Source organism: Panthera leo, chromosome B1 (genome assembly GCF_018350215.1).
Source record: "Panthera leo isolate Ple1 chromosome B1, P.leo_Ple1_pat1.1, whole genome shotgun sequence".
Taxonomy (NCBI): domain Eukaryota; kingdom Metazoa; phylum Chordata; class Mammalia; order Carnivora; family Felidae; genus Panthera; species Panthera leo.
Genome location: NC_056682.1, coordinates 64,975,135 through 65,000,749, shown reverse-complemented (window position 1 = coordinate 65,000,749; position 25,615 = coordinate 64,975,135). Strand labels below are relative to the sequence as shown.

At 34.8% G+C, this 25,615-nt stretch overlaps 1 protein-coding gene across 1 annotated transcript in view; it reads right to left on the bottom strand.

Annotated features, from left to right (window-relative positions):
- Positions 1 to 5,254: 5,254 nt before the first annotated feature.
- NAF1 (nuclear assembly factor 1 ribonucleoprotein) overlaps positions 5,255 to 25,615 on the bottom strand; it is a 41,671-nt gene continuing 21,310 nt past the window's right edge. The window contains exons 4-8 of the mRNA XM_042935150.1: positions 23,158 to 23,240; positions 16,656 to 16,816; positions 13,206 to 13,257; positions 9,570 to 9,672; positions 5,255 to 6,121 (exon numbers count right to left, since the gene is read on the bottom strand). Of these exons, the coding sequence (XP_042791084.1) occupies positions 5,658 to 6,121; positions 9,570 to 9,672; positions 13,206 to 13,257; positions 16,656 to 16,816; positions 23,158 to 23,240 (863 nt within the window). The 3' untranslated portion in view covers positions 5,255 to 5,657. The remainder of the gene's footprint in view (positions 6,122 to 9,569; positions 9,673 to 13,205; positions 13,258 to 16,655; positions 16,817 to 23,157; positions 23,241 to 25,615) is intronic.

Here is a 25,615-nt window from a genome sequence, read left to right as displayed (position 1 = left end):
CTGCCCCTCCTTCCCTGTCCCAATCCCTACCCCAGCATGTCCTCTAGCATTAACAACCTGCCATCTAAGGGACTCGCTGCCTAAGTTTTCTAGCACAGCTGCCCTGCCCCCTTACACTGTGCTTCTGCCAATCCACCCCTCCAGACAGCCCACCTGAGTAAGGGTGCTGCAGGGCCCCTCCTGCAAAGGACTAGGGGTGGGCCAAGATTACTAAGACTACTGCCCTGCTGCCCTCACCCCACATGCTGTGCTTTGACGGAACTGCCAACTCCAATGCGCTCTCGGCCAGAGCCCATGGTGGTGCCACAGGCCTGATAGTATGCAAGCAGCCCCTACACTGGTCAGCACCACTTTGCAGGGGGGGGGGGGGGAGGAGGGGGCAGGAGCAGAACCCTGGAGGCAGAGGGGGAGATAACCACACATACCAGTCAGGAGGCCCCACAGAGGGCTGGAGGCAGACAACTCATCTGACTGCAGGCCCCACCCACCAGCAAAAGCTTCTCAAAGGAAAACAAAGGGAAAAGCCCCCTGTAATTTGGTGTTACTGCATTCTGGCAAACACCTGGTCTGACTCAATTCAAGCCAAGACAGCCCCAGACTGGCCCACTAACACCACAGGGACCTAACCCGACCCACAACAGCAAAGAAACCCATTTCAGACAATTGGACTGAAGGAAGGAGCAGCTCAGCCACAACAGCAACGCACACACATCAGATATAGAAGACACCCCTTGAAGCACCAGGTTCTGGTGAACAAGAAACACTGTACGGCAGGGCACTGCAAGACCTCTTCTTCATAAGTGCAGGAGATACAGCTGTCTTTCCTAACTTCATACTTTTCTTCATACTTCATACTTTCATACTTCATACTTTCCTAACTTCATACTTTTAAGTGGAGATACAGCTGTCTTTCCTAACACACAGAAACAGACACAGTGAGTAGGATAAATAAGGAGACAGAAGAATATGCCCCAAATGAAAGAACAGGACAAAATCAGAGCAAGAGACCTAAGCAAAACAGAGGTATAGACAATTCAAAATGATGACCATAAAGATACTGACTGAACTTTGGAGGATACCAGTGAGACCCTTAAAAATGAGACAAAAAAGAAACAGAGTGAACACAATAAATGAAATTAAAAACACACTAGAAATTAATATATGGTAGAGGAGATGAAGCAGAAGAACAAATTAGTGGCCTGAAGCACATGGTAATGTAAAGAAATCAAGTTGAGTAGATGAGAGGAAAAAAATATATTCAAAATGAGAACAGACTTAGGGAACTCAATGACACCATCAAATTTTAATAATATCCACATTATAGGAATTCCAAAAGAAGAGAAATTTGAAGACATAATATTATTTGAAGACATAATAACTGGAAACTTCCCAAATCTGGGGATGGAAACAGAAATCCAGATCCAAGAGGGACAGAGGGCCCCCCCAAAATAAACAACCAAAGAGGTCTATTCCAAGACACATGGCAAAAGTAGAGACAGGGAATTTTAAAAGCAGCAATAGATGGGGCACCTAGGTGGCTCAGTCAGTTAAGTGTCCGACTGTTGATCTCAGTTCAGGTCTTGATCTCAAGGCTGTTGAGGAGTTTAAGCGCCGTGTTGGGTTCCACACTTGGCACAGAGCCTTTGTTTTTTTTATGAAATTTATGTTATTTTTGAGAGAGACAGAGACAGTGTAAGTGCAGGAGGGGCAAGGAGGGAGACAGTGGAGCTCAAACCCATGAAACCATGAGCTCATGACCCAAGCTGAAACCAAGAGTCAGACTCATAACAGACTGAGCCACCCACGAACCCCTGGAGCCTATTTTTAAACAAACAAAGAAACAAACAAACAAATATAGCAAAAGAAAAGAAAGCAGTTACATACAAGGGAAACCTGATAAGGCTTTACGCTGATTTTCAGCAGAAACTTTGCAGGCAGCAAAGGAGTGGCATAATACATGCAAAGTGCTGAAAGGGAAAAATCTGCAGCTAAGAATATTCTACTCAGCAAGGCTATCAATCAGAATAGAAGGAAAGATAGAGGTGCACCGGGTGGCTCAGTCAGTTGAGCATCTGTCCAACTTCGGCTCAAGTCACCATCTCCCAATTCACGAGTTACAGCCTCATGTCAGGCTCCTGTGCTGACAACTCAGAGCCCAGAGCCTGCTTCAGATTCTGTGTCTCCGCTCTCTCTCTCTGTGCCTGTCCCCTGTTCGAGCTCTCTCTCTCAAAAATAAATATTAAACATTTTTTTTAAAAAAAAGGAAAGAGAGCTTCCCAAACAAAAGTTCAAGGAATTCATGACCAGTAAACCAGCCCTACAGGAAACGTTAAAGCGAACTCTCTGAGTGGAAAGGAAAGACCATAAGCAAGGATAAGTAAAATAGGAAGCACAAAGGCAGTAAAAATAGGTAAATCTGTAAAAATCAGTCAAGGGACTCACAAATAAAAGGATGTACAGTCCGTATACCTAAAATATGGGGAGAAGAGAAGTAAAATATGGGTTCAAACTTAAGTGATCATCAATTTAATATAGACTGCTATATACAGAAGATGTTATATACAAACCAAACGGTAACCAAAAATCAAAAAACAGGAAAATACACATAATATAAAGACAAAGGAACGCAAGTGTATCATTAAAGAAAGCCAACTAATCTTGAAAGAAGAGAGCAAGAAAAGAACCGAAAAAAACTACAAAAATAACCATAAAACAAGTAACAAATGGCAATCAAAACATACCTATAATTACTTTGATTGTAAATGGACTACACACACCAATCAAAAGACACAGATTGATGGAATCGTTAAAAAAAAACAAGACCCATACATACCCTGCCTAAAAGAGCCGCATTTCACATGTAAAGACACACGTAAACTGAGAATGAAGGGATGGAGCAGCATTAATCGTGCAAATAGAAGTAAAAAAGCAAGCCAGGGTAACATCCAAAAGAGGTATCAATTGTAAATATTTATGCACCCAAATACTTAAAGCAATTAGTAATAAAGTAATTGGTAGTAATAAAATAATAGTAGGGGACTTTAACACCTCACTTACATCAACGGATAGAGCATCCAAACAGAAAATCAATGTGACTCTGAATGACACATTGGGCCAGATGGACTTAACAGATATATTCAGAACATTCCATCCTTAATACACATTCTTTTCAAATACACATGGAAAATTCTCCAGAATAGATCACACGAGGCAACAAAACAATTGCAGGTAGGAACGCAAACTGGTGCAGTCACTGTAGGAAACAGTATGGAGGTTCCTCAAAAAATTAAAAATAGAACTACCCTATAATCCAGTAATTGCACTATTGGGTATTTATTCAAAGAATACAAAAACATGAATTTGAAAGGACACCCGCACCCCCACATCTACAGCAGTATTACTTACAATAGCCAAATTATGGAAGCAGCCTAAGTGTCCATCCATAGATGAATGGATAAAGATGTGATATACATATTTCACATATACACAATGGACTATTAATCAGCCACAAAAAAGAATGAAATCTTGTCATTTGCCAAAACGTGGAGTTATAGAGAGTATAATGCTAAGTGAAATAATTCAGATAAAGACAAACACCATATGATTCACTCATATGTGGAATTTAAGAAAACAAAGTGGGGGGAAGGAAAGACAAACCAAGAAACGGACTCAAATACAGAGAATAAACTGATGGGTTGCCAGAGGGAAGGTGGGTGGGAGTATGGGGGAAATAGGGGATGGGGATTAAAGAGTACACTTAACTATGAGCACTGAGTAATGTACAGAATTGCTGAATCACTCTATTGCACACCTGAAACTAATCAAACACCGTACTGTTAACTATCTTGGAATTAAAATTAAAAACTTAATAAAATATTAAAGCAATAAATAGAACATTGGGAAAGCAGAAGACACACACACACACATGATTTCCTAGGTCTCATCTTAGATCTACTGAATTGGAATCTGGGGATAAAATCCAAGAATGTACACTTTTAATAAGCTATCCCAACCTTAGGTGATTATTACATGTGATTTCTAGACACCCTGAAGTTTCAAAATCCCTCATGTATGAAGAAGCAAGTTGGATGTTAAGTATTTCAGTTAGCAACTTAATCGAAGGCAGATACCAAATGGTATCATTCAGTTCTATGTTTCTTCAGAAAATAAATACCTAAAGTCAGATACTAGTACTTTAGGTACAGAGGTTCAAAGAATGCTTTTTATGCCTTGGTGATTCTAACGACTTGTTGATTTACTGTAATGAATGGTAACATCTTACTCTTTCCGTTCTTAGAGAAATTTTTTTTTCAGTGCTTCCAGATATAATCTCAATTAATTCTAACAATGTCCTATGAACTAATCTATGACAGTTAACTCCTAAAGAGAAGCTACAAACACATTTCAAGAAAGAAAAATGAAGTACAACACATGATAAAGTCAATGTACGCCAAAGCCAGGGCTTCTCAGTTGGGCCCCGGAACTCTGCAAAGAGTCTCCTCAGCCTTCAGGGATGTGAAGAGGGGCCTGGGTGCAACCACAGTCCATGGGGTTGTGATGAATGATCTCCAAATTACCCCAATATGCATACAAATACTATTTTCTAAGGGTTTCAAGAAATAAAAGGTCGGGAAACAACAATTTAGTAGAAACTGCTGATGTGAGAATCAGTAAAACTAGGCCCGCTGGGTAATCTTAATTACAACTTGGAATCCTTAGGTTCCTCATTGTTTGTTAAATAAGGACTAGTTTAAACTACTTCTAAGGCCTCTTCTATTTCTAAAATTCTGTAATTTTCCTTGCATTTACATTTCATCATGTAAAAGAATACTCAGGAGTAATTTAATTAAAAGCTCTAAATTCAGTCAGTCATTCCATAAATACTTATGAAGCACTAATCTGCAGCAGGCATGTGAGAATCTGAGAAACAGATACAGAAGACATAGTGTCCTAATATGGGGTTACATATATTTTATTGTGAATAAGTAACATACTTTATCATGAATAGTCCTTCTGTTCCTTTAATTAAATAGTAAAATCTACTACATAATGCCTCAGTAATGGAAATCTGCATAGATAATGAAAAGTTTGCCTATGCATAATTAATGAATGTTAACTTTAATTATAGTCAGAACTTCTACCAATATTGAAGGCTTTATTTCTCTGTACCTTCACTTACTTGAAAAAAAAAAATTAGAGAACATTAAAAATTACTGGTAAATTGCATTTACAATCAAAATCAATTTGCAAAGCATACATTTGTAAAAATAGTTTATTTTAAAGACTCTCAATAGGATTTCAGCATCTTATTTTCAGATATATCAAGAAGACAATGTGTTCAATATACTTTAACCCATGATGAAAGTTGCTCCAGATCTATTAGACCTATATACACTATTTAATTGAGCAGAAATAGGGAAAGCATGGATTCAAAGTTTTAATTAAATATTACATAATTGGATATCCCCCTCCACAAAAGTGAAATTTTCATAACGATACAATTTCACAAAGGTTACAAATATATATCAAGTCACGACTGAAGGAATCATTTAGTATTTTACAGTGTTAAAAATCTAGCTCCATAATTGCTTTCTTTAAAAAAAAAAAATCCTTCCCATATAAAAAGTCTACATTTCTCCAGAAATGTATACATTCCCCTAGTAGTAGGATCCAAAGTGAGAAGAATTACTATCTCCAGAAGAAGGAGGTGGAGGCAGCGGGGGAGGGGGTGGGGGGATGGAGTATGGTAAGGGAATTAATGGATGAGGTGCCATGTTTGGTGTGGCCCAACCCAGGTTTACAGATGCAGGCGGTGGAGGTGGTGGGAGTGGTGGCAGAGGAGGAGGGAGTGAAAAATTATGCATGTCAAACACCGGCGGAGGAAAAGGATACTGTGGCATGATAGTATTATCTGGTCTCTGAGGTGGAAATCCTGAAGTCTCCTGAAACACCATCTGTTCTGAGTTATAAAACTGTGGCGATGGAGGCCTGCCATGGCAAGGTCGAGGATATCTACCCCGGGAAAATCCTCGTGTGAATTCTCTGTTGCGATATCCTTTTGAGTGCTCTGAAGCAGAGCTGTGAGCATTCCAATTCTGATGTACTTCTGAAAAGTTTTCACCTATGAGTGAGGAAGAACACATTAAAAACAAAATTAAAATGAATTTTAATACATCAAAAAACACAGTATAAAATTTCAGTAATGCCTTTTCTTTAACTTCCAGGATATCTTATGGTAGCTAAAAAAGCATAAGGCTTAAGGTTATAAACTTTAAATGAATCCACAAGGCCAGAGGATGAGGAAGGGCAATAGATGTTTCATAAGAAACCACGGAGGACACATGGAAGTGGCACACTTCCAAGCCTGAAAGAAAACTCAATGTAGGATTCTATACTAAATGAAAATATCCTGAGGAAAACGGAAACCAAAGACATTCTACAATAAAGAAAAACTAACTTCTCTCCAGCAGACCTACCCTGCCTGACAGAATGACTAAAGCAAGTTTTGTAAACAGAAACAATAAAAAACTTGAAACATGAGAAAGGAGGAAAGAACACAACAAAAATATGAGTAAATACAATAAAGTGTCCTTCTCTGAGTTTTCTAAATTATGTTTGAGGTTGAAGCAAATATTATGAGTTTTTGTGATTCTAATTGTATATATATGAAGTATTTAATGCAAATTATATTATAAACTAGAGAATAATAAAGGGACATAAAGAGGTAGGGTTTCTAAACTGCACACAAACTGGTAAAACAATGACATCAGTAGGTTGTGATAAGTAATGTATGTACAATTTAATACCTACAGCAACCACTGACAAAGTTATACAAAGAGACACATTCAAAAACACTACAGACAAATCAAAATGGAATTCAAAAAAAAGTTACAGTACCCACGGGCAGGCAGAAAAAATAAAACAGAGAAATGAAATCCAGAGAGAATAAATAGGAAAGGGCAGACTTGAGCCCCAACATATCAAAAATTACATTAAACACGAATGGACTACATACATCAATTAAAACAGATGGAAATGCTTGTTAGAGTGGATTAAAGAACATGAACACAAGTCTATAAGAAACTCACTTCAAAGGATATAGTTAGGTTGAAAGTAAAAGGATAAAGATACATCGAAAGAAAGGAGTAACTACACTAATATCAGAAAAAGTAGGTTTCAGAATAAAGAAAATCACCAGAGAAAGAGGGAGACAAGTGAATTCAACAACATATGTAAAGAATTATACACCACGACCACGTCTGGTTTACTCCAGGGATGCAAAGGCTGGTTCAATATTCTAAAACCAGTGTAATCTACCTCATTAACAGACTAATGACAAAAAATTGTATCATGTTATCAATGCAGAAAAAGTACTGTCAAAATTTAATACTCTTCAGTCATAATTTTTTTAAAGCTACAAAAAATAGGAACAAATGGAAACTTCTCCTTAACTTGATAAAAACATGTTGTTCTCGAAAACCCTATACCTAACATTATACTTAATGATGAAAGACAGTGTTTTCTCTTATGATCAAGAACAAGCCACATTTATTCAACAGTGCCAGAGAGCTACTAAGGGAGACCAAAAAACAAAAACAAAAACAAAAACAGTTTGAAAAACAAAAAAGGAATACTGTCCCTATTTGCAACTGATGTAATTGGCTAAGTAGAAAATCTCAAACAAAAAACTCCTAGAACTACTGAGTTTTGCAAGGTCACAAGACAGAAGCTAAACATACAAATGTTAATTTTATTTCTACATTCTAGCAACAAACACATAGACACTGGCATTAATGATGCAAAACCATTTACAATGAATTGAAAATGAAATACTTAAGTGTATACTAACAAAAAAAAGTACAGGATTTATATTCTAAACACCACAAAATTCTGCTAGAAAAAAACAAAGAAGATCTAAATTAATAAAGATATATACATGTTTGTGCAATGGATGACTCAATACATACAGTTAACATATTAATTATCTCCAAACCAATAAACAGGTTTAAAACAATTCCCATCAAAATCCCAGCAAGACTTTTTGTCAATATAGAGATTATTAAAAACGCATATGGAAAAGCAAAGCAACTAGAATAGCTAAAATAACTTGGAAAACTGTTAGAAGAAAAAAATAGAGAAAAATCTTTTGGAATATATGTCTGGACAAGAAATCCTCAGACTCCACAAAAGAAAATCAATTATATATTAGGGATTCATCGAAATTAAAAATTTTTGTTCTGCAAATGGCTCTCTTGAGAGGATAAAAATACAAGCTACAGGCTGGAACAAATTATGTACAAGCTCCCATAACTCAAGAGTAAAAAAAAGCAGAAATACAGTTACAAAATGGGCAAAAGACATGAACAAATACATCACTGAAGAAGATTTACAGACAGCAAATAAGGACATGGAAAGATGTTCAAAATACTTACCCATTAGGAAAATGCAAGTTAAAAACACAATTAGATTATCACTACACACTTATGAGAATGGCTAAAATAAAAAATGGTGGCAAAACTAAATGCTGGTGAGAATGCAGACAAACTGAGTCACTCATACACTGGTGATGGGAATCCAACTATCATATAATCCAGCAATTGTACTCCTAGACATTTATCCCAGAGAAATGAAAAGTTGTGTTCACACAAATACCTGTACACAAATATATAAAACAACTTTATTCCTATAACCCAAAATTATTAACAACCCAGATGCCTTGCATGACTGTTAAACAACCTGTAGTATATTCATACCATGGAATACTACTTTGAAATGAAAAGAAACAAATTTGACAAATAAAACAATCTGGATGAATCTCTGGGAAATTATGCTAAGTGACAAAAACCAATCCCTAAAGGTAACATATTGTATGGCTCCGTTTATATAACCATTCTTGACATGACAAAATATATTACAGAAATGCAGAAAAGATAAGTGATTGCCAAGAGTTAAGAAGGTGGGAGGGAGGGAAGTGGGAGTGACTATAAAAAAGGCAACATGAGGGGTGGTGGAAATATTCTGAATCTTGATTGTACCAATGTCAATATCCTGGAGGTTGTGATATTGTACTGTATAGTTTTACAAGATGTTACCATGTCAGGAAACTGGGTAACAGGCATGCCAGAAATCTCTATTATTTCTTCCCACTGCATGTAAACCTATAAAAAGTTTAGTTTTAAAAAAGGGAAAAGGAAACAGGAAAGGTATAATGAAAGGAAATGCATGTTAAAAAATAAAATACCTTGATTTAGATATTAAGTACTGTATCATTTAATTCTAAACATGAAAGCAGAGGTTACTTAAGAAAAAAATGCCTATACGCACAACTGACTCACAAGCTTTTATCTATCCCTAGAAGCCATTTTTACGTCCTTACGCTTAAAAAACTAAGGTTGAATACTCCTCATGGCTCTCTTCCATCACATTTCACGCCATGTAATGCCTCCAATGTTAGATGGATGCCAGGAGGTAAAAAGAGAATTCAGAGGTTTCTTTCAGTTTTATTAGTAATGAACTTAACATAAACGTAAATGAAGATTAAAAAATCACTGTATATTGCATTTACTCACTTGATTCATTAGACTCAGACTTGAATTTTTTCCGGCCTTGAATCTGAGATTTTTTCCTCTGTTTGGCTTCTTTTTCCTTTTCATCATCACTGAAATCTAAGGCCTTGCAGAGGAAAATATATAGATTATGTCACATGGATTTACCAATTCATTGGTACATACTTGGAAGTGAGAAAAAGCCTATTATTTAACACTGACCCCAAATAATAAAAGAATGTTACTCTTTTTGATAATATTTTCTAGCAATATCTGAATTAACTCTTAATTAACACAGGCCAGAGTACTCAAGGCTTTTTATCTTTTAATTTCTAGAAAGTTTCAGATAGGTAACTTCTTTTCTTCCAGATTGGTAACTTTAAAATGCCAATCTTTAACAACTTTCAGATACAGATATTCCTTAGCTAGAAGACTGACCTCAAGTTTAAGAGTCAATATTCATCATAATGCCAGGTACCAAACAATGCTAAAGGGAAGGAATAGTTAGGAATAAGCAAATTACATAAATTATCAGATCTAATATAAAAAATATTCAAAAACTTATATATACCCATTATATGCCAGGTACTGTTCTAAACACTTTACAGGTATCAATAATCTTAGTTAATAATTATCTTTTAATAATATAATGTCAGGTATATTAAGGGTTGTAAATAAATAATAAGGCACAATATGGGCAGAAAAATCACTGCGGATGCTATTTAGATTGGACTGCAGGGAAAGGCTTATTAGATAAGCAGATACATGATGATCCGACTTCCAAGAGGAAATCATTTTAAATTACAAATGGGAAGAGTCAGTCTTACTTACAAGAGTAAGTAAGAATCGAGATTCACTGTTCTAGCCCAAATACCAAAGCTTAAAAGCTATATATGACTTCTTAGAATAATTTTATTTTTCTATTAATATCAAAAAACAGATATGTTTTACTTACACAGGTTCACTGTGTATGCATGTATATACATTAAGAGAAATAAAATGTATATGAAAGTTTTTTATGAGACTTTCAGTATAGCCTTGCTGAAATATATTCTAGATCAAATTTTCCAAGAACCAAGAGTCCATCTACCTCAGAATCTATAATCAAATTCGAAAATATCAACGTTAGTACCTTCAAATACATGACATTTTATTGCTGATCTCAAAGTGCTAAGATTTTTAAGCTCCTGTTAAATCTGCTATCTGCCAAACGCTAGGAAACTATTGAGATCAGATGGAAAACACTGTTTTCCCTGAAGCTGTTCAAATGAGATTAAAAAGACAATGAACAAGTGCTATGACTCAGTGCTATGGGAGTATAGGACTGAAGAAAGGAAAAAAAAAAGGGCAAGGGAGATGTTTGTTATGAAACTCAAGATAAATCTCTAATGAATTAGCAGTGAAAATAAAGGAAAGAGAAATTTCAAGGAGAATATGTGAGAATATGTGCAAAGGCATGGTATATTTGAGACATGAAATTGGTTCTGTAAGGCAAAGTGAAAGCTGCTTATATAGAGAAATCAGATGATGAAACTGGAGAATAAAGAACCTTATGAGCCAGTCATTGGGCATGTCCTAAGAGCAGGAGGCCGGTATTAAAGGATTTTAATTGGCATTGGTTTATTTTAGAGAGTGCTTTAGGTAATAATTTTGCTATCATCTCCTAAGGTCAGAAAAAAATTCACTGTTTCTTGTATACACATTAATTGAAATTTATACTCATATACCTTACTTCAACTACAAACTACATATTCACGTATCAGAAATGAATATGGAAATGAAGTACATTCCTTATACATAATCTATGATTAATGTCAGGCAATAATTCTATACTACAAAATTTCATCATAATAAACTTTAAATCTCAAGAAGTTTTCTCTTATTACAGAAATAAGGGGGACGGTCAACTACTTCAAACAACAACAACACAAAAAAACCCCAAAAAATCCCATGAAGTACGCTGGGTTTTCATTTTAAAATTAACCTGATCATGCCAATTTTATAAACAGTTAACATTACCATAATTAGTAAGTTCAAAGCTTAGGTCTAAAACAACAGGGATGTATTAGAATATTTGCATTTCACAAGAAATATGTTTAAGACCTTTGTGAATTTTCTAATACTTTTTTTTTTTTTAACGTTTATTTATTTTTGACACAGAGAGAGACAGAGCATGAACAGGGGAGGGGCAGAGAGAGAGGGAGACACAGAATCTGAAGCAGGCTCCAGGCTCTGAGCTATCAGTCCAGAGCCCGACACGGGGCTCGAACTCACGGACCGCGAGATCGTGACCTGAGTTGAAGTCGGACGCTTAACCGACTGAGCCACCCAGGCACCCCTTAAATACTTTAAAAACATACAATTTCAGTATGAAGATACCCTAAAAATAACTAAGAACACTAAGTGAACCTCAGAGCCTTAACAGAAATCACATGTATACCTAACATAAATTAGAAAACATAATCCCATGGTAATGTGGAATTAAATTAGGATCACTCACTGGTTAAATGACTCTCTAAGGCAGTATTACCTGATTCATGCCTCAGCAAAATTAGAAACTAGCATGATTCTTCACCACTGCTTAAAAACATCTAAAATGAACAAAGTTAAATCTACAAATACCAAGAATTTATAATACTGAGAAACTTCATCAGAATTAGTACATTTAAAAATTCTCATTTATAATATTCTTTCTTTACTTTGTATAAATTCATGCTATTTTCAAGAAGATATATACTCATTGCTGCAATTTTTGTATTTTAATAACTTAAAAAAAAGAAAATTTGCCTAACGATCTCCATGGAAAGTTAAATAATCATTACTCCTGACTATTCCACATCTCTAGAAAAACTGTCAAGCTACTTTGAGACATAAAACTAATTTGGCTGACATGAATTCAAGAAAGAAAATCAAGAGTTCTCTTTTTTAGGGAGGTAATTCTAAAAAAATGAAGAGGGAGGCAGATTCTAAGCAATTTTTTTTAAGTTTATTTATTTATTTTGAGAGAGAGACGGAGAGAGAGAGACTGACCATGAGTAGGGGAGGGACAGAGAGGGGGAAAGAATCCCAAGCAGGCTCCTCACTGGATAGGGTTCAAACCCATGAACCGTGAGATCATGACCTGAGCCAAAACCAAGAGTCGGATGCTTAACCGACTGAGCCACCCAGGTGCCCTGATTCTAATCATTTTGTACCTCCAAAAGTAAGGCAGCTTATTAAAATGCACCATTAATAAATGTCTTCATGCCCCCATGGTTAATTTACTAAATTAAAGAATAAAATTGTTTTCAATGATGACAATTCTTCCTTTACCAGCTCTCCACAAAACTGATTAAAAACATAGTAAATTAGGAGGAAACTGATAAACTGATAAATATTAAAATATGGCTGAAAATATTTTTTTCCCAGAAATTTTTTAAAAAAATATTTTCCCCCCAATTGTTTTTTAATATTTTTTTTCCTAAAATGATCGATCAAAAACTCTCATTGAGGGGTATAAAACAGTCACCTGGGAGATGGAAACATTACATAGGTAGGCCCAAGGACGGCAGTGTGACTGCCAAGCAGCATTAAAGGACCTCGTTAAGGTCAGGTATTACACTTTATAAAATCAAGTCCTATATAATCCCTAAAATATTGTGTAAAGAGACTTATAGTTACTTCTGGTGGTGGTTCCTGATCATTCTTCCATGACGCATCTGATCCCCTATCCCTAGAAAGAGAAAATAAAAAGTCAAAAGAAAACAAGAAGTACTTAAGATTCTGCTAAGTGTTTATTAGTTAATAGTATAGAAAATAATGAAGTAGAAGACATGAGCTCAAACCTTAATTCTGCAATATATGTGAAAATAAGAGCAAAAAATAAAAGGACCAAGTGTATATTCTTCCCTTGTTTCAGAAGATGCGGAAAGCTAATAAGGAAAACACAAGAACTGGACACACATAAATATTAGAACCAGGGAACCAGAATAAGAAGCCAAGGCTGTGCGTGGTGTGCAGAGGAAAGTGGTTTTGCAGTTCATAAGCATCTCCAGAGGCAATGACTTTGATGATACCTGAGTTCAGTTCATAAAGTTCACTTCAACAAATGCTTATTCTACACCAACTATAGGTCAGACACAGTTCCAGTGTCAAGGATACAAAAATGACCAGGAGGCATTCTCTTATTTAAGATTTTACAGGTATAATGGTAGAGATAACAACATGATATCTTCCTGTATTTACCTGAGGGCTATCAATAATACTTCATGAGTAACCAAACCTTACTCCAACAGTGTTTCTCAAAAGAGAAGGCAGAAACAAGCTCTCATTTGGTAAGGAGAATTTTGAAGAGTCTGAAGGACAGTATAATCACAAGCATGAACTATTTTTAGTGGACAGTTTTATACTCTACAACCAACAGAAGTACATATATTATTAAGTAGGACTAGGATTTCTGAAAGCTCATCTTTATCTTTTTAATCTTTTTGATTTCTTAAGTTTGACAATATCTTGTTACTCAATTACATTAAAGTATTACAAAACTTTAGGAGATGTCCTCACTGCTTTAAATTAAATCTCAGAAATAAATGAGGTTCTCAGTTATTAATTCATTAAAATCATTAATATATTAATCTACAATCCATAAAAATAAATGTACAGATGTCAACGGGCTAGCAGAATATGAAAATCATGAAGTCTGCTCTTTTGGTTCAAAACTTTGACCCTGTATATGAGGGCACTATCAATGATTTTTGTATTTACAAAAAAGCTATTACTCAATAATTATTAGCTTACACCTATGCAGTTAACACAGCTCCAGTCCCCTTGTAACATATATGCCATCTCATGGCCTGGGGTGCCCTTAGCAAGAAGCTTAAAGACATAAACGGAGAAAGTTCCCCATTAGTATATTTACCACAGAAAATCAAAATCTACTGAAGAAGAGATCAAGCAACATTTCAAAAAGCACTTTTAACAAGAAAGTAAGCTCATGGGAAGCCAAAATTAAAATAGCCTTACTAGAGGTAGATAAACTAGAGAGGAGCTGAACTTCTCTACCTCAAAGGCAAGTACTCAACAGAGTTCCCATGCAGACATCAAAATACAGTCTAAAACAGAATAATCTTTGTCAGGTGGGGCTTCTGCAGGGTGGGCCTAATTTCCCAATTCTTTAGTTTATTTTTTCTTTCCAGGACAAAATTCTTATTCTTGCAAATCAAGAACAAAAACTTCTTCTACTATTTAAAATCTACTCAGTAAATGTCTTCAGGAAATCTTTTTAAGTGTATCTGTTTTAAGCTAAAATATTTTATTTGTTAAAAGTTACAATTATGGCTGAAGCACCTGGGTGGCTCAGTCGGTCAAGCGTCCGACTTTGGCTCAGGTCATGATCTCACAGCTCACAGGTTGGAGCCCTGTGTCAGGTTCTGTGCTGACAGTCTGAAGCCTAGAGCCTGCTTCGGATTCTGTGTGTGTGTGTCTCTCTCTGCTCCTCCCACCGCTCATGCTGTCTTTCTCTCAAAAATAAATTCAAAAAAAAAAGCATTAAAAGAAATTTTTTAAAGTTAAAATGATGCCATAACTACAGCAACATCCTAATATTTAAAGCAGAATGAAATACTATTTTAAGACATGATTTTATTTTTAATGTTTTAATTTTTTATTTTACTTTAGAGAGAGAGCATGAGTGGGGGAGATAGAGGAAGTGAGGGAGACAGAATCTCAGGCAGACTCCACACTCAGCTCGCAAAGTGACACAGGAGGCTGGATCACACCACTTTGGGATCACAACCCAAGATCCCAAAATCCAAGAGTCAGAATGCTCAACCTATTGAGCCACCCAAGCGCCCCTTAAGGAATGATTTTAAAACATGACTTTACTGTCTATTTAATTCACCTTTCTTTTTAGCAGTTATTTAGAAAAATCAACCTCACCAACTTAGGCAAAATGTTTCCCTCAGATAATTGTGTAGATTCCTAAACACGAGCTTAAGGAATCATCAGGAACAAAATTTTCATCTCTAAAATGATAAATGAATTCAGAGACTTCATTTACTATGTAAATACTTAAGAGATTTTTCGCCATGCCATCAGGACTAGCTAGTACTTTTGCTGTAGCTCCAGGGCTACTCACTGACTGAAGTTCCTGTATGTTCTGCAAAAACCACACTCCTAATGCTTCAACTATACTTCAAGTTTCCCATCAAAAGAGAGCTAGACCTAAAAGGGACTTGTGTGTCAAACTGAATGCAAAGTATTTTTGGATTTAGGATCCCCTCTCCTCCCCCAATCTTTTGAAGTGTGTCTTCCACTCCTAATTTTATAATATGTTTAAATGGTTTATATTCATTTCATTGTTCCAAAGCATTCAACTTTTTTTTCCCCAAAAAAGCTATTCTACTTGAACTATATGCCACTGATTTAATATAAAAATTAAATTATATAATTATAATAACAAGGTCAACTAAAAACAGCTCTACAGCTAACACCTGGCAACACAATTAACACATGGAAATGCAAAATTAATGAGTACCATAAACATGCAGAAATACTACTTCCATATGCCATAGGCATCATTTAGCATCTTATAAAAGGGAGAGCAGTAGTTTGTTGGTTAAATCAACCGTTTATCAACTTGATACATAACTTTTCAGGGACATATTTTAGTTGTCTCTTCTAGACACAATTTATAAGCAACTTGAAATGTACTCATTTTGTTTTTTTTCTTGAGAATTACAAAGTTTTATTAGTTAAGCCTATAATGTAATCCAAACTAAATAATTTTATTTAAAATGGAAAAGAATTCTTTTTGGGTGGTAATACTAATACTGAAATAGCATGTATGTTAGAAAAGTATATAATGGAAAAAATATGAATTAGAATTCAGAAACTTTATACGGTCCAAATGTATTCCTACTAGCTGACTATGTCTTTTTCGGTTAAAGATATAAATCATCTCTACCTGCAAAGTCTGATAACAAATTGTACCTTTCAAAGATGTTATTAGGAAAATAAATGAACTGTTTGGAAGACAGATATTTAACAATAATGAATGACCTTCACTGAAAATTATTCCTAAAATATAAACACCAGATAGGCAGACAACTAACATGTCAATAACATACTTACTGTTTAAGTTTTTCTGTGAATATGTATTGGGTGAAGTCTTTCATTGATGGAGCAAAATACATAGTATCCTTTATTTTAATATCTTTACTCTCAATGTGCTCTGAAGAATTAAAACGTAACACATAAAATGGATGTGCAACAGGTCCAAATATCTCAAATATCTATAAAATAGAAAAAACATAAATACCTCCTTTAATATGTAAAAAAGTAATTCAAACAGTAATATTTTTTAAAAACTGGTGATTGTTATAATAAGGTAATTCTCTCATGTCAGAACAATAAAACTGTATTTCTATTTAAGTCATTTTTGCATAATCAGTCTTCATATTTTGATTATAAATGCATCAATTCAATCCAGATTTCCTTTTTATGAATTTAAAACAAGTGTAACAAGTTTGTACCTTATTAAATTCAAATCATTTTGGTGGTATACCAATTAGATATAAATTATCATTTTTTTATTATTCCTCATTTAAGTTGTAAAGTATGAAGAAAAGAATTACAATGGATAACTTCTGAGAAATAAAATGCTGTGTCACTTGGACTCTTATAACACAAAACTTAAAAGCTAGCTTCTGCCTTAATGGGTATTCAATCATTTCTGCTGTTCCCATATGGTAGTTAACATTTTCATAAAATTAAACCACAACTGTTTCTAATTTAAAACTTAGAAAAGTAGATTTGAACTTGAAGTTGCTTATTTTTCAAAAACCAAAGAAGCTATACAGCCTTTAACTTTTATGTGAAGCAAGGACTTTCAGTACAGACATACTGTATTTCCGAAAATGTTTTAAGAATGATAAAACAAAGCCTCTTGTTTTCAAGCTCTTCTCAAAAGAAATACCTAAATTTTTAAAAATAATGTTTCTGGTAATAAATGTATGTATGTTATAGAAACTGGACATGACCAATATCAGTGTAGACTTCTATAGTCTTTTTTTCTATTAATAAATTTTTCCTTTTGAGACCACACTGTAGTTTTGTATACTACTCCCTTTTAAAACCAAAGGTTGCATTAAGTTTTTCCATGTTCTTCGTAAGTATATCTTGGTAGCTATAGCACACTCCTTTATAGATCTGGCACAATATATTTAAGTTGTCTCCCAGGACATTTAGGAAGCTTTCAATTTGCTCAATATGATGAATAATGCCATGATGAGTATCTTTTTATGTAAATTTACATAGTTCAGGTTTCCTGAAAATTCATTGGTAAGGGGCAGAATTATTGGAGCCAAGAGTATGATTACTATTAAAACTCTGGATGTAAATTACAACTTTTGGGGCACCCCTGGGTGGCTGAGTCAGTTAAGCGTCTGACTCTAGATTTTGAGTCATGATCTCAGGAACCTTGAGATCAAGCTCCGAATCAGCGCTAACCGTGCAGAGCCTGCGTGGGATTCTCTTTCTCCTCTCTCTCTCTACCCCTTCCCCACCGTGCTCTTGCACTCTCTCAAAATAAATAAATAAACTTAAAAAAAATTACCAAATAACTTTCCAAATAGCTTTGATCATTTTAAACCAACTGCACTGAAAGTATGTTTTAGTACCTTCTCAGTTCTTGATTTTTGATAGTAAATATTCTCATTTTATTCTCTTCAGTATACCATTCAAGGTTTTATTAAATTTTCAGTTAGGCATAAAACAGGCAGGGTACCAATATTCTGAAGACATGATTACCCTAAAAACAACTAGTAGTATTCAATACAAGTGGCAACATATTCTGAAATAACACTAATAGCATAAAAAATTTATCTTTTTTTAATTTTAAAAGAAAATAGCAAATTTGCTTTGAAAGGATCTAGATACAAAGAGCAGACCTCTTCCAACCAGAACCACAAAGGACAGAAGGGATATCCTAGAGCATGACTCTTACTGGTTTACATTACATAAAGTAACAGATTGTCTTGTCACTTTTTTAAAAGCCTTAACAATTATTGGGGCAGCTGGGTGGCTCAGTCAGTCGAGCATCTGACTTCAGCTCAGGTCTTGATCTCACGGTTCGTGAGTCCAAGCCCCACATCGGGGTCTCTGCTGTCAGCCTGCAGAGCCTGCTTCAGATCCTCTGTTCCCCTCTCTCTGCCCCTCTCCCGTTTGTGCTCTCCCCAAAATAAGTAAATATTTAAAAAAAAAAAAAATTTAAGTCTTAATTCTTTTTTAACTTTGATAAATATAGACAAATCTCATTCTTCAAAGTTTGGACAGGGATAAAATAAGTTTTTGAAAAATTTCCTATAAAAGTATAATAATCATTGTTTGCAACCTGGTACATAAAACTGTTTCCCAAGGAATGGTTCCCTGGATAAATAATTCCATATCCTGAGAAATGATTTCACTAGAGCAATGCCTTAATAGCCTCAGGTTTATATACAGACTAGTTTGAACTAACATTCAAAATTCTTGGATAAAAATCAAAGCATGCTTAGTTCACTATTGTTAAGATCTTAAGTGTTGATCAGCTGTATCTATGAGAAAATCACTATAAAGTTTTAAGTAAAATAACACCACATACATACAACAGGTGACAGGAAGCTCCATTAGTGAATCCATATATGGCTTACACCAAAACTGAGAAGTATTTATGCTACTAACTTGAATAGCCACAGGAACACTTAACTGAGTTCACATAAGCAATTTAGCTAACCCAGAGTTATAGAAAAAAAAAAAAAAAAAGGGGGATTTGACAATATTTTAAACTACTATCAGCTTCAAAGTATAGATTTTAGACTGGCTAATACTTGAAAGCTAAACTGTGAAGAACGACTTTCAGACAAAGTAGGGCTCAGGCCAGCCCCACTTCACCTCACAGTTTTACCCCTACTCAGTCTTCAGACCTGCCCTTGAGGATTCTGCAAGAAATCCTGACTACAGATGCAAGGAAAGAATGGCTGAGACAACAGTGTGAGAAACAAAACTTAGGATAATGATGTCTAAGATATTTACTTTAAGGAAGGCAAAAAGCTTTCTTTATACTCTAAATAGTACATATTCCATAGAAATACTCACAAAAATCTAATCCAACTAATGTTTTATACTTGCCCTGTCATTTGAGAGGTAGTCTTCAGTGTCCTTCCACTTGGCTCTAGAATATACTTACCATCTCTTACTTAAAAGCAGTATCTTTCTGCTAAAAGACCTCAAAGGATTCCTGTCACACACAGAGGTCACAAACACACACCACTACACCACATTACACAGATCTAGCATAGGGTCTGTTAGGAAAACAACTGACAAGAAGAGAAGTACATTCATTCCCCCAAATTCTCATTCTACAGCACAGTCCATGCTTAGATGTTCTACATGCAGCCTGGCAAAAGTTCTAGTGGCTGGGGGCCAGCATGAGACAGCTGGCTAAAGATGCATCGAGAACACTCCACAGCCATAAAGAATTCTCCTATCAATTACTATTTTGACTTCCTATTAATAAAAATGAAGAAAATAAGAGTATTCTAGTTCACTGGTTAGAATAAATGATTATTTCAATCACCCTGTGTATTATTACTTCACAAGTTGCTGGGGGAGGAAAAAAAAAACACTGTATCAAACTATACTTCCAGAAAATCAACACATACTACCAACCAGACTGTAACAAAGTATTCTTTAAATAAAGAATCTTTAAAAAGATCTTTAAAAAAAAAAAAGATCAGTAAAAATTTCTGCTCAATATCTGACAGGGAAAACATTTCATTGTTTCATTAGAAAGTAAAGTACATAATAATTAAAAAACAAAACCTGTTCTAACAAATACTGAAGACTAAATGCAAAACAAACAAGTAATTCATGTTATATAGGGATAATATATTGCATAGGTTGGTCAATTTTTAAATCCCCTGATATTAAAGAGCTAAACATTAAAAATAAAATTTTATTCATTTATCAAAAGGAACGATTCATCATCAGGATTAAAGGGCAAAAGGTAGAAACACAAATCCAAGGTCACCTTCCTTACATCAGTAGGGAAGGGGGAGGAGGTTTAAGGGAAATGCATCAGACAGACCAAATGGGTTGGAAACTCAATTTTATTCCTTTTTAACTTTGTGATCTTTAAGTAAGTGGGGATAATTTCACTTGCTTACAGAATTTCAATGAATTTTAAAAGATATACAAGGGTGCTGGGGTGGCTCAGTGGGCTGAACAACCGACTCTGACTCAGGTCATTATCTCACAGTTCGTGAGTTTGAGCTCTGCGCCAGGCTCTGCACTGACCGTGTGGAGCCTGCTTGGGATTCTTTGTCTCTCCTCTCTCTCTCTGTCCCTCCCCTACTCATGCTTTCTCTCTCTCAAAATAAATAAACTTAAAAGAAATAAAAATAAAAATAAAAAAATATACAAAATATCACTGTGGCTCATTATTGTTGAAGGGCAGAGGAAAAAGAAAAGATATACAAAGGTTTGACATTGAAGGTAAAACTAATTTAGTGTCCAAATAAGATCTAAAACAGATTCAATTTCATTTTCTGATCAATGGTTTGATATTCCCAACTCTCCTCTCCCCTGCCATTATACTGGGGAATCATTTCAAAGTGCTTCCATTTATGATCAAATATTTTTTAAAGGCTTGTCACTTCTTGAATTTACAAAGCTCTCTATGTAAAATTTAGAAATAGATTTAATTTTTCCCTCTAGACTTATGTCACATAACTAAAGTTAGAGGAGTAAATGTTACATTTTTATCTGATACCTTTCAAATTCAAATGACAAAAGAGCTGAATATTAACATTAGTCATGATTATAGAATTAAAAATTCAAATGTAATGAGAGATATTAAGAAATGTGAATTTAGAGGCTTTTAACTGGCTTAGTGTTGGGTATTGTGAAATTAAAATTGTCTAAGCTAGCTATTTAGAGAAAAAGGTAACTGTCACAAAAATCATAAATAAAAGGAATCATGGAAATGATCATTTTCAACTCCTAGGCAGAAAATGAAGAAATATGTTTCTGTTCCCTCTTCTCTCCCTTCTTCTACATCTTTCTTGAGGACAGCGAGAAATGCTTTGCTTTTGCACTGGGGCAGAATACTGGTTTCTCCTAAAGAAGTATATACGCCCAAGGGCACGGAGAGCGGCTCATGACACAGTCATCTACTCATTTCCCATCCCTTTTCTCTCTCAACCTTCTCTGCAGTACAGCCCCCTAGCATATCTCTAACACCTCACAAAGGCACCAGCAGAACCCATACTTGAAAGAAAAGGACTGAGCTTAGGTATTTGAAAGACAAAAAAGTACAGCACCATCCTTTAAGCATTAAAGCATCTTTCTTCCCCTCACTGACTTTCTCCAGCATTGCCAAAATAGATTAGCTCTAGACTCCAATTAATTCTACCACTGATTGCTTTGCAATCCTAAGTCACTCATTTCTCTTTGGTAAATTAGCCTGTCAACCTAATATATATATATATATATATATATATATATATATATATATATATATATATATATATATATGATTTTATATATTATAAACTTAAATATACTTGCATTAAATATAAATATAAGTAGGTAGTATAAGGTGGTAGGATCCTGATAAAAACCTGAGCTCTCTTTCCAACTTGTGTTAGAATGGGATAGTAGGGAAGTGGCAGAAAAAAGGGAAAATTACATGAATGATCCAATAATATAATTAAAAAGATATGCTTTTTTTCTGATTAGATATAAATTAATTGTCCTAGAACAAAAAAAGAAGCCAACTGTTGGTTACCTGGGAAAAACTAAACCCCAAAAAGCTACTTCTTATCTGTCTTCAACACAATACACAAAGAACTGTACTCTGTATGGTGCAGAAATGCTGAGGTGAATAAAGCTACCCCTACAGCCAAAAAAGGAACACTTGGTTGGTATTTATATTCTTGACTTTACATCCTTTGCTGACTGCTCAAAATTGCACAGATTTGGTAAAATGTGAAGTCTTCCATATTAAAGATGGACATGCAGAGTTGTTCCATTCGAAGGATGTTAGAAGGGACTCAACTTTATGTTAAGTACTAAAGTACACATACTCATAATTTCCCAGAATGTGCTTACAATGACACTTTACAGCTATTGCTGAAATCTTTTTCTACTTTTTCTTTTTTCCATCCTCAGATTCTACCAGAGGAAACCAAAGTCTAAAGTTTTGAGAGCCACCACTCGAAGGGACTCACAAACCAAAAAAAAGGTTAACTACTACACTGTAGAAAGTTCCCTGCACTCAACTTTGAGTACTTGGAGATATTCAATATGTAGAACCACTGCCTCACAAAGTACCTGACAAACGGAAAAAAATGTATTTTATATTTCATGATGCAAGCAGCAAAGAGTGATAAGCAGTATTAAACCAATATATCAACAGATAAGAAGCACTGACGAAAATCAAGAAAAAACTAAAACTTCAGAGCTCTAGATTGCTCACCTACTAAAATTAATAAATTCTTTCTTTTTAGGACAGATAGGGAAAGTCAGAAAAAACAATCAACAAAGAAACAGCATAATTTTTAAGATCTGATTTTTTTTTTGTTTTTTAACAAACCTTTCCTGCTGCCTGTCGATCACTTTTAAAAATTACAGTCTCTTCATTAACCGGAGGTAGGTTAGTCATGGATTCAATTATTACTGAAAAATGAAACAGAGCAGATATTTCAAGATTTAATTAGACAATAATGTAAAATTTAAGTAATAATTTTATTTAGCCTTTAATTCCAACATAATTTAAAATGAAATTTAAGATGAGATAATGTATCTGGTAACTATTTCTCTTAAATCAACAAGCTATTTATTATCAAGTGATACAGGGAAATAGAGTCTACATATTTTTATTTATTACAGAAAGCTACAGTTCTAGGGCACCTGTGTGGGGCACCTGGGTGGCTCAGTCCATTAAGCATTCAACTCTTGCTATCTATCAGCTCAGGTTGTAACATCGTGGTCATGAGATTAAGCCCTGAGTCAGCATGGAACCTGCTTGAGATTCTCTCTACCCATCTCTCTCTCTCTGCCCCTCTTCCACTCACACACGTGCATGCTCTCTCTCTCTCTCTCTCAAAATAAATAAACTTAAAACAAACACACACCAAAAAAAAAAAAAAAAACCCAAAAAGCTACAATTCTAAGAAAAAAAAAAACTAAAGTATAAAATCTCACAGAAAAGTTGTATCGCCCATTAAAAAGTCAATAAATTTAAGTCATGTACATTTTCTCAAGCAACTTTTATCCAAAAAAGTATAATTGCATTTACTCACAAAACTCTTATTTTAGGAAAAATCAGTCTTCTTTCTCATTGTAGAAATTCTTTTCTACAAAGAACTGAATACTTACTGTTTTATGAAAACGCTAAAGACTTCATAAAAGCATCTTCCTCAGAACAGATGAAGAATGATAGGACTCAACAGCAATTTTTATCACTCTCTTTCTCAAAAAGCAATAGCATTATCCCACTAGTCTATCATAATCAATTCCTCTATATGACACAAATGTTAAACAACCAGTCTACCATACATAGCAAAGAGAAAAAACAAGCAGTAGGCTCTTAGAAAATTAGAGTAACAAGCAAGAATACTTTGCCACATTACAGATGTCACGTCTACTTGAGAAACGAAATATAGTAATTCAGATTATTAAAATTCACTTCAAAAACTTCAATTGTATCAGTTACTACCTCTTTTAAAAATATTTTTTAATGTTTATTATTTTGAGAGAGAGAGAGAGAGAGAGAGAGAGAGAGAGAGAGAGAGAGTGAGCATGAGCGGGGGAGGGGCAGAGAGAGTGGGGGAGACACAGTATCCGAAGCAGGCTCTAGGCTCTGAGCTGTCAGGACAGAGCCCCATGCAGGGCCTGAACCCACGGACTATGAGATCATGAGCTGAGCAGTAGTTAGGGACACCTAACCAACTGAGCTACCCAGGCGTCCCCATCAGTTACTGCTTCTAAGTTCTGAACATATGTATAAGTCACAGATTATATATAGATCAACATTTTTTGAGTTAGATCTGTTTCTGGAATAAAGATGATGAGTAAGGATTGATAATGATAGTGAGCACTAAGAGAATTCATTTTCAATCATCTCTCTTCCCTAATCCCCTTCCCAAGAATCAAATTACATGAAAATAAAAGATCACCTAATCTAATACCTTCATTTCATAAAAGGATGAGAAAACAGGACTCAAGAGATTAACATTATCATAATGTTAATATCTTATAATCATAATCTGGCTAATTCCAGACCAAGTTATCACCAGAACCTAAAATCTTCCTGCAACATCACAACTACTGACCCTGTTTCCACAGCCTACAGAACTATTCTTTTTTTATTATGATTCTAGGTGGCAGTTGCAGGTAGTTGGGTACAGATCAACTTAAAGTTTATACCATACACTGATAAAGATTTTCAAAGGCTTTCAACAGTCAAATAGGTACTAGCACAAGATCCTTAATTTTATGACATCTCTCTACTTCTACCAAGGTGAATAATATCTAATTAGCCTCCTGTATTTTCCAAATTAAAACAGAGAGAGAGAGAGGAACAAACCAGCAGAACTTGTAGAAGAACTGCAGAGTACAAAGCCAAATCCTCTCTTTTTCTCTTTGGGTTCTCATTTGAACTCATGTTATTTTTTGCTTAATGTACTAATACTTCATTTTCTCTTTTATAATCTGGTCCAAATAATGTTAGATATTTTAGGCTCTCAAAAGAGAGGAGTATGTGATAATTTTGACACAATCTTTTTTCCCCAGCAGCTTGAGAATTCTGTTAGTCTATTAGGGCGTGCTAGTCAAAACAGTATCTTTAAAGAGCATTATTCTGTGCTTATCAAATAGTTCACATTTTTTCTTGATAAACATTATGACCTAAATTTTTTCTATAAACATCAAGCCTAATAGATGCTCAACTCATACCATGTAAGCAAATAATTATTTATCTTATTTATGTACATTCTTAAATGCCAAAAGTAACTCAAAAACCAGTAAATGTAAGGATTTTAGAATCAGGT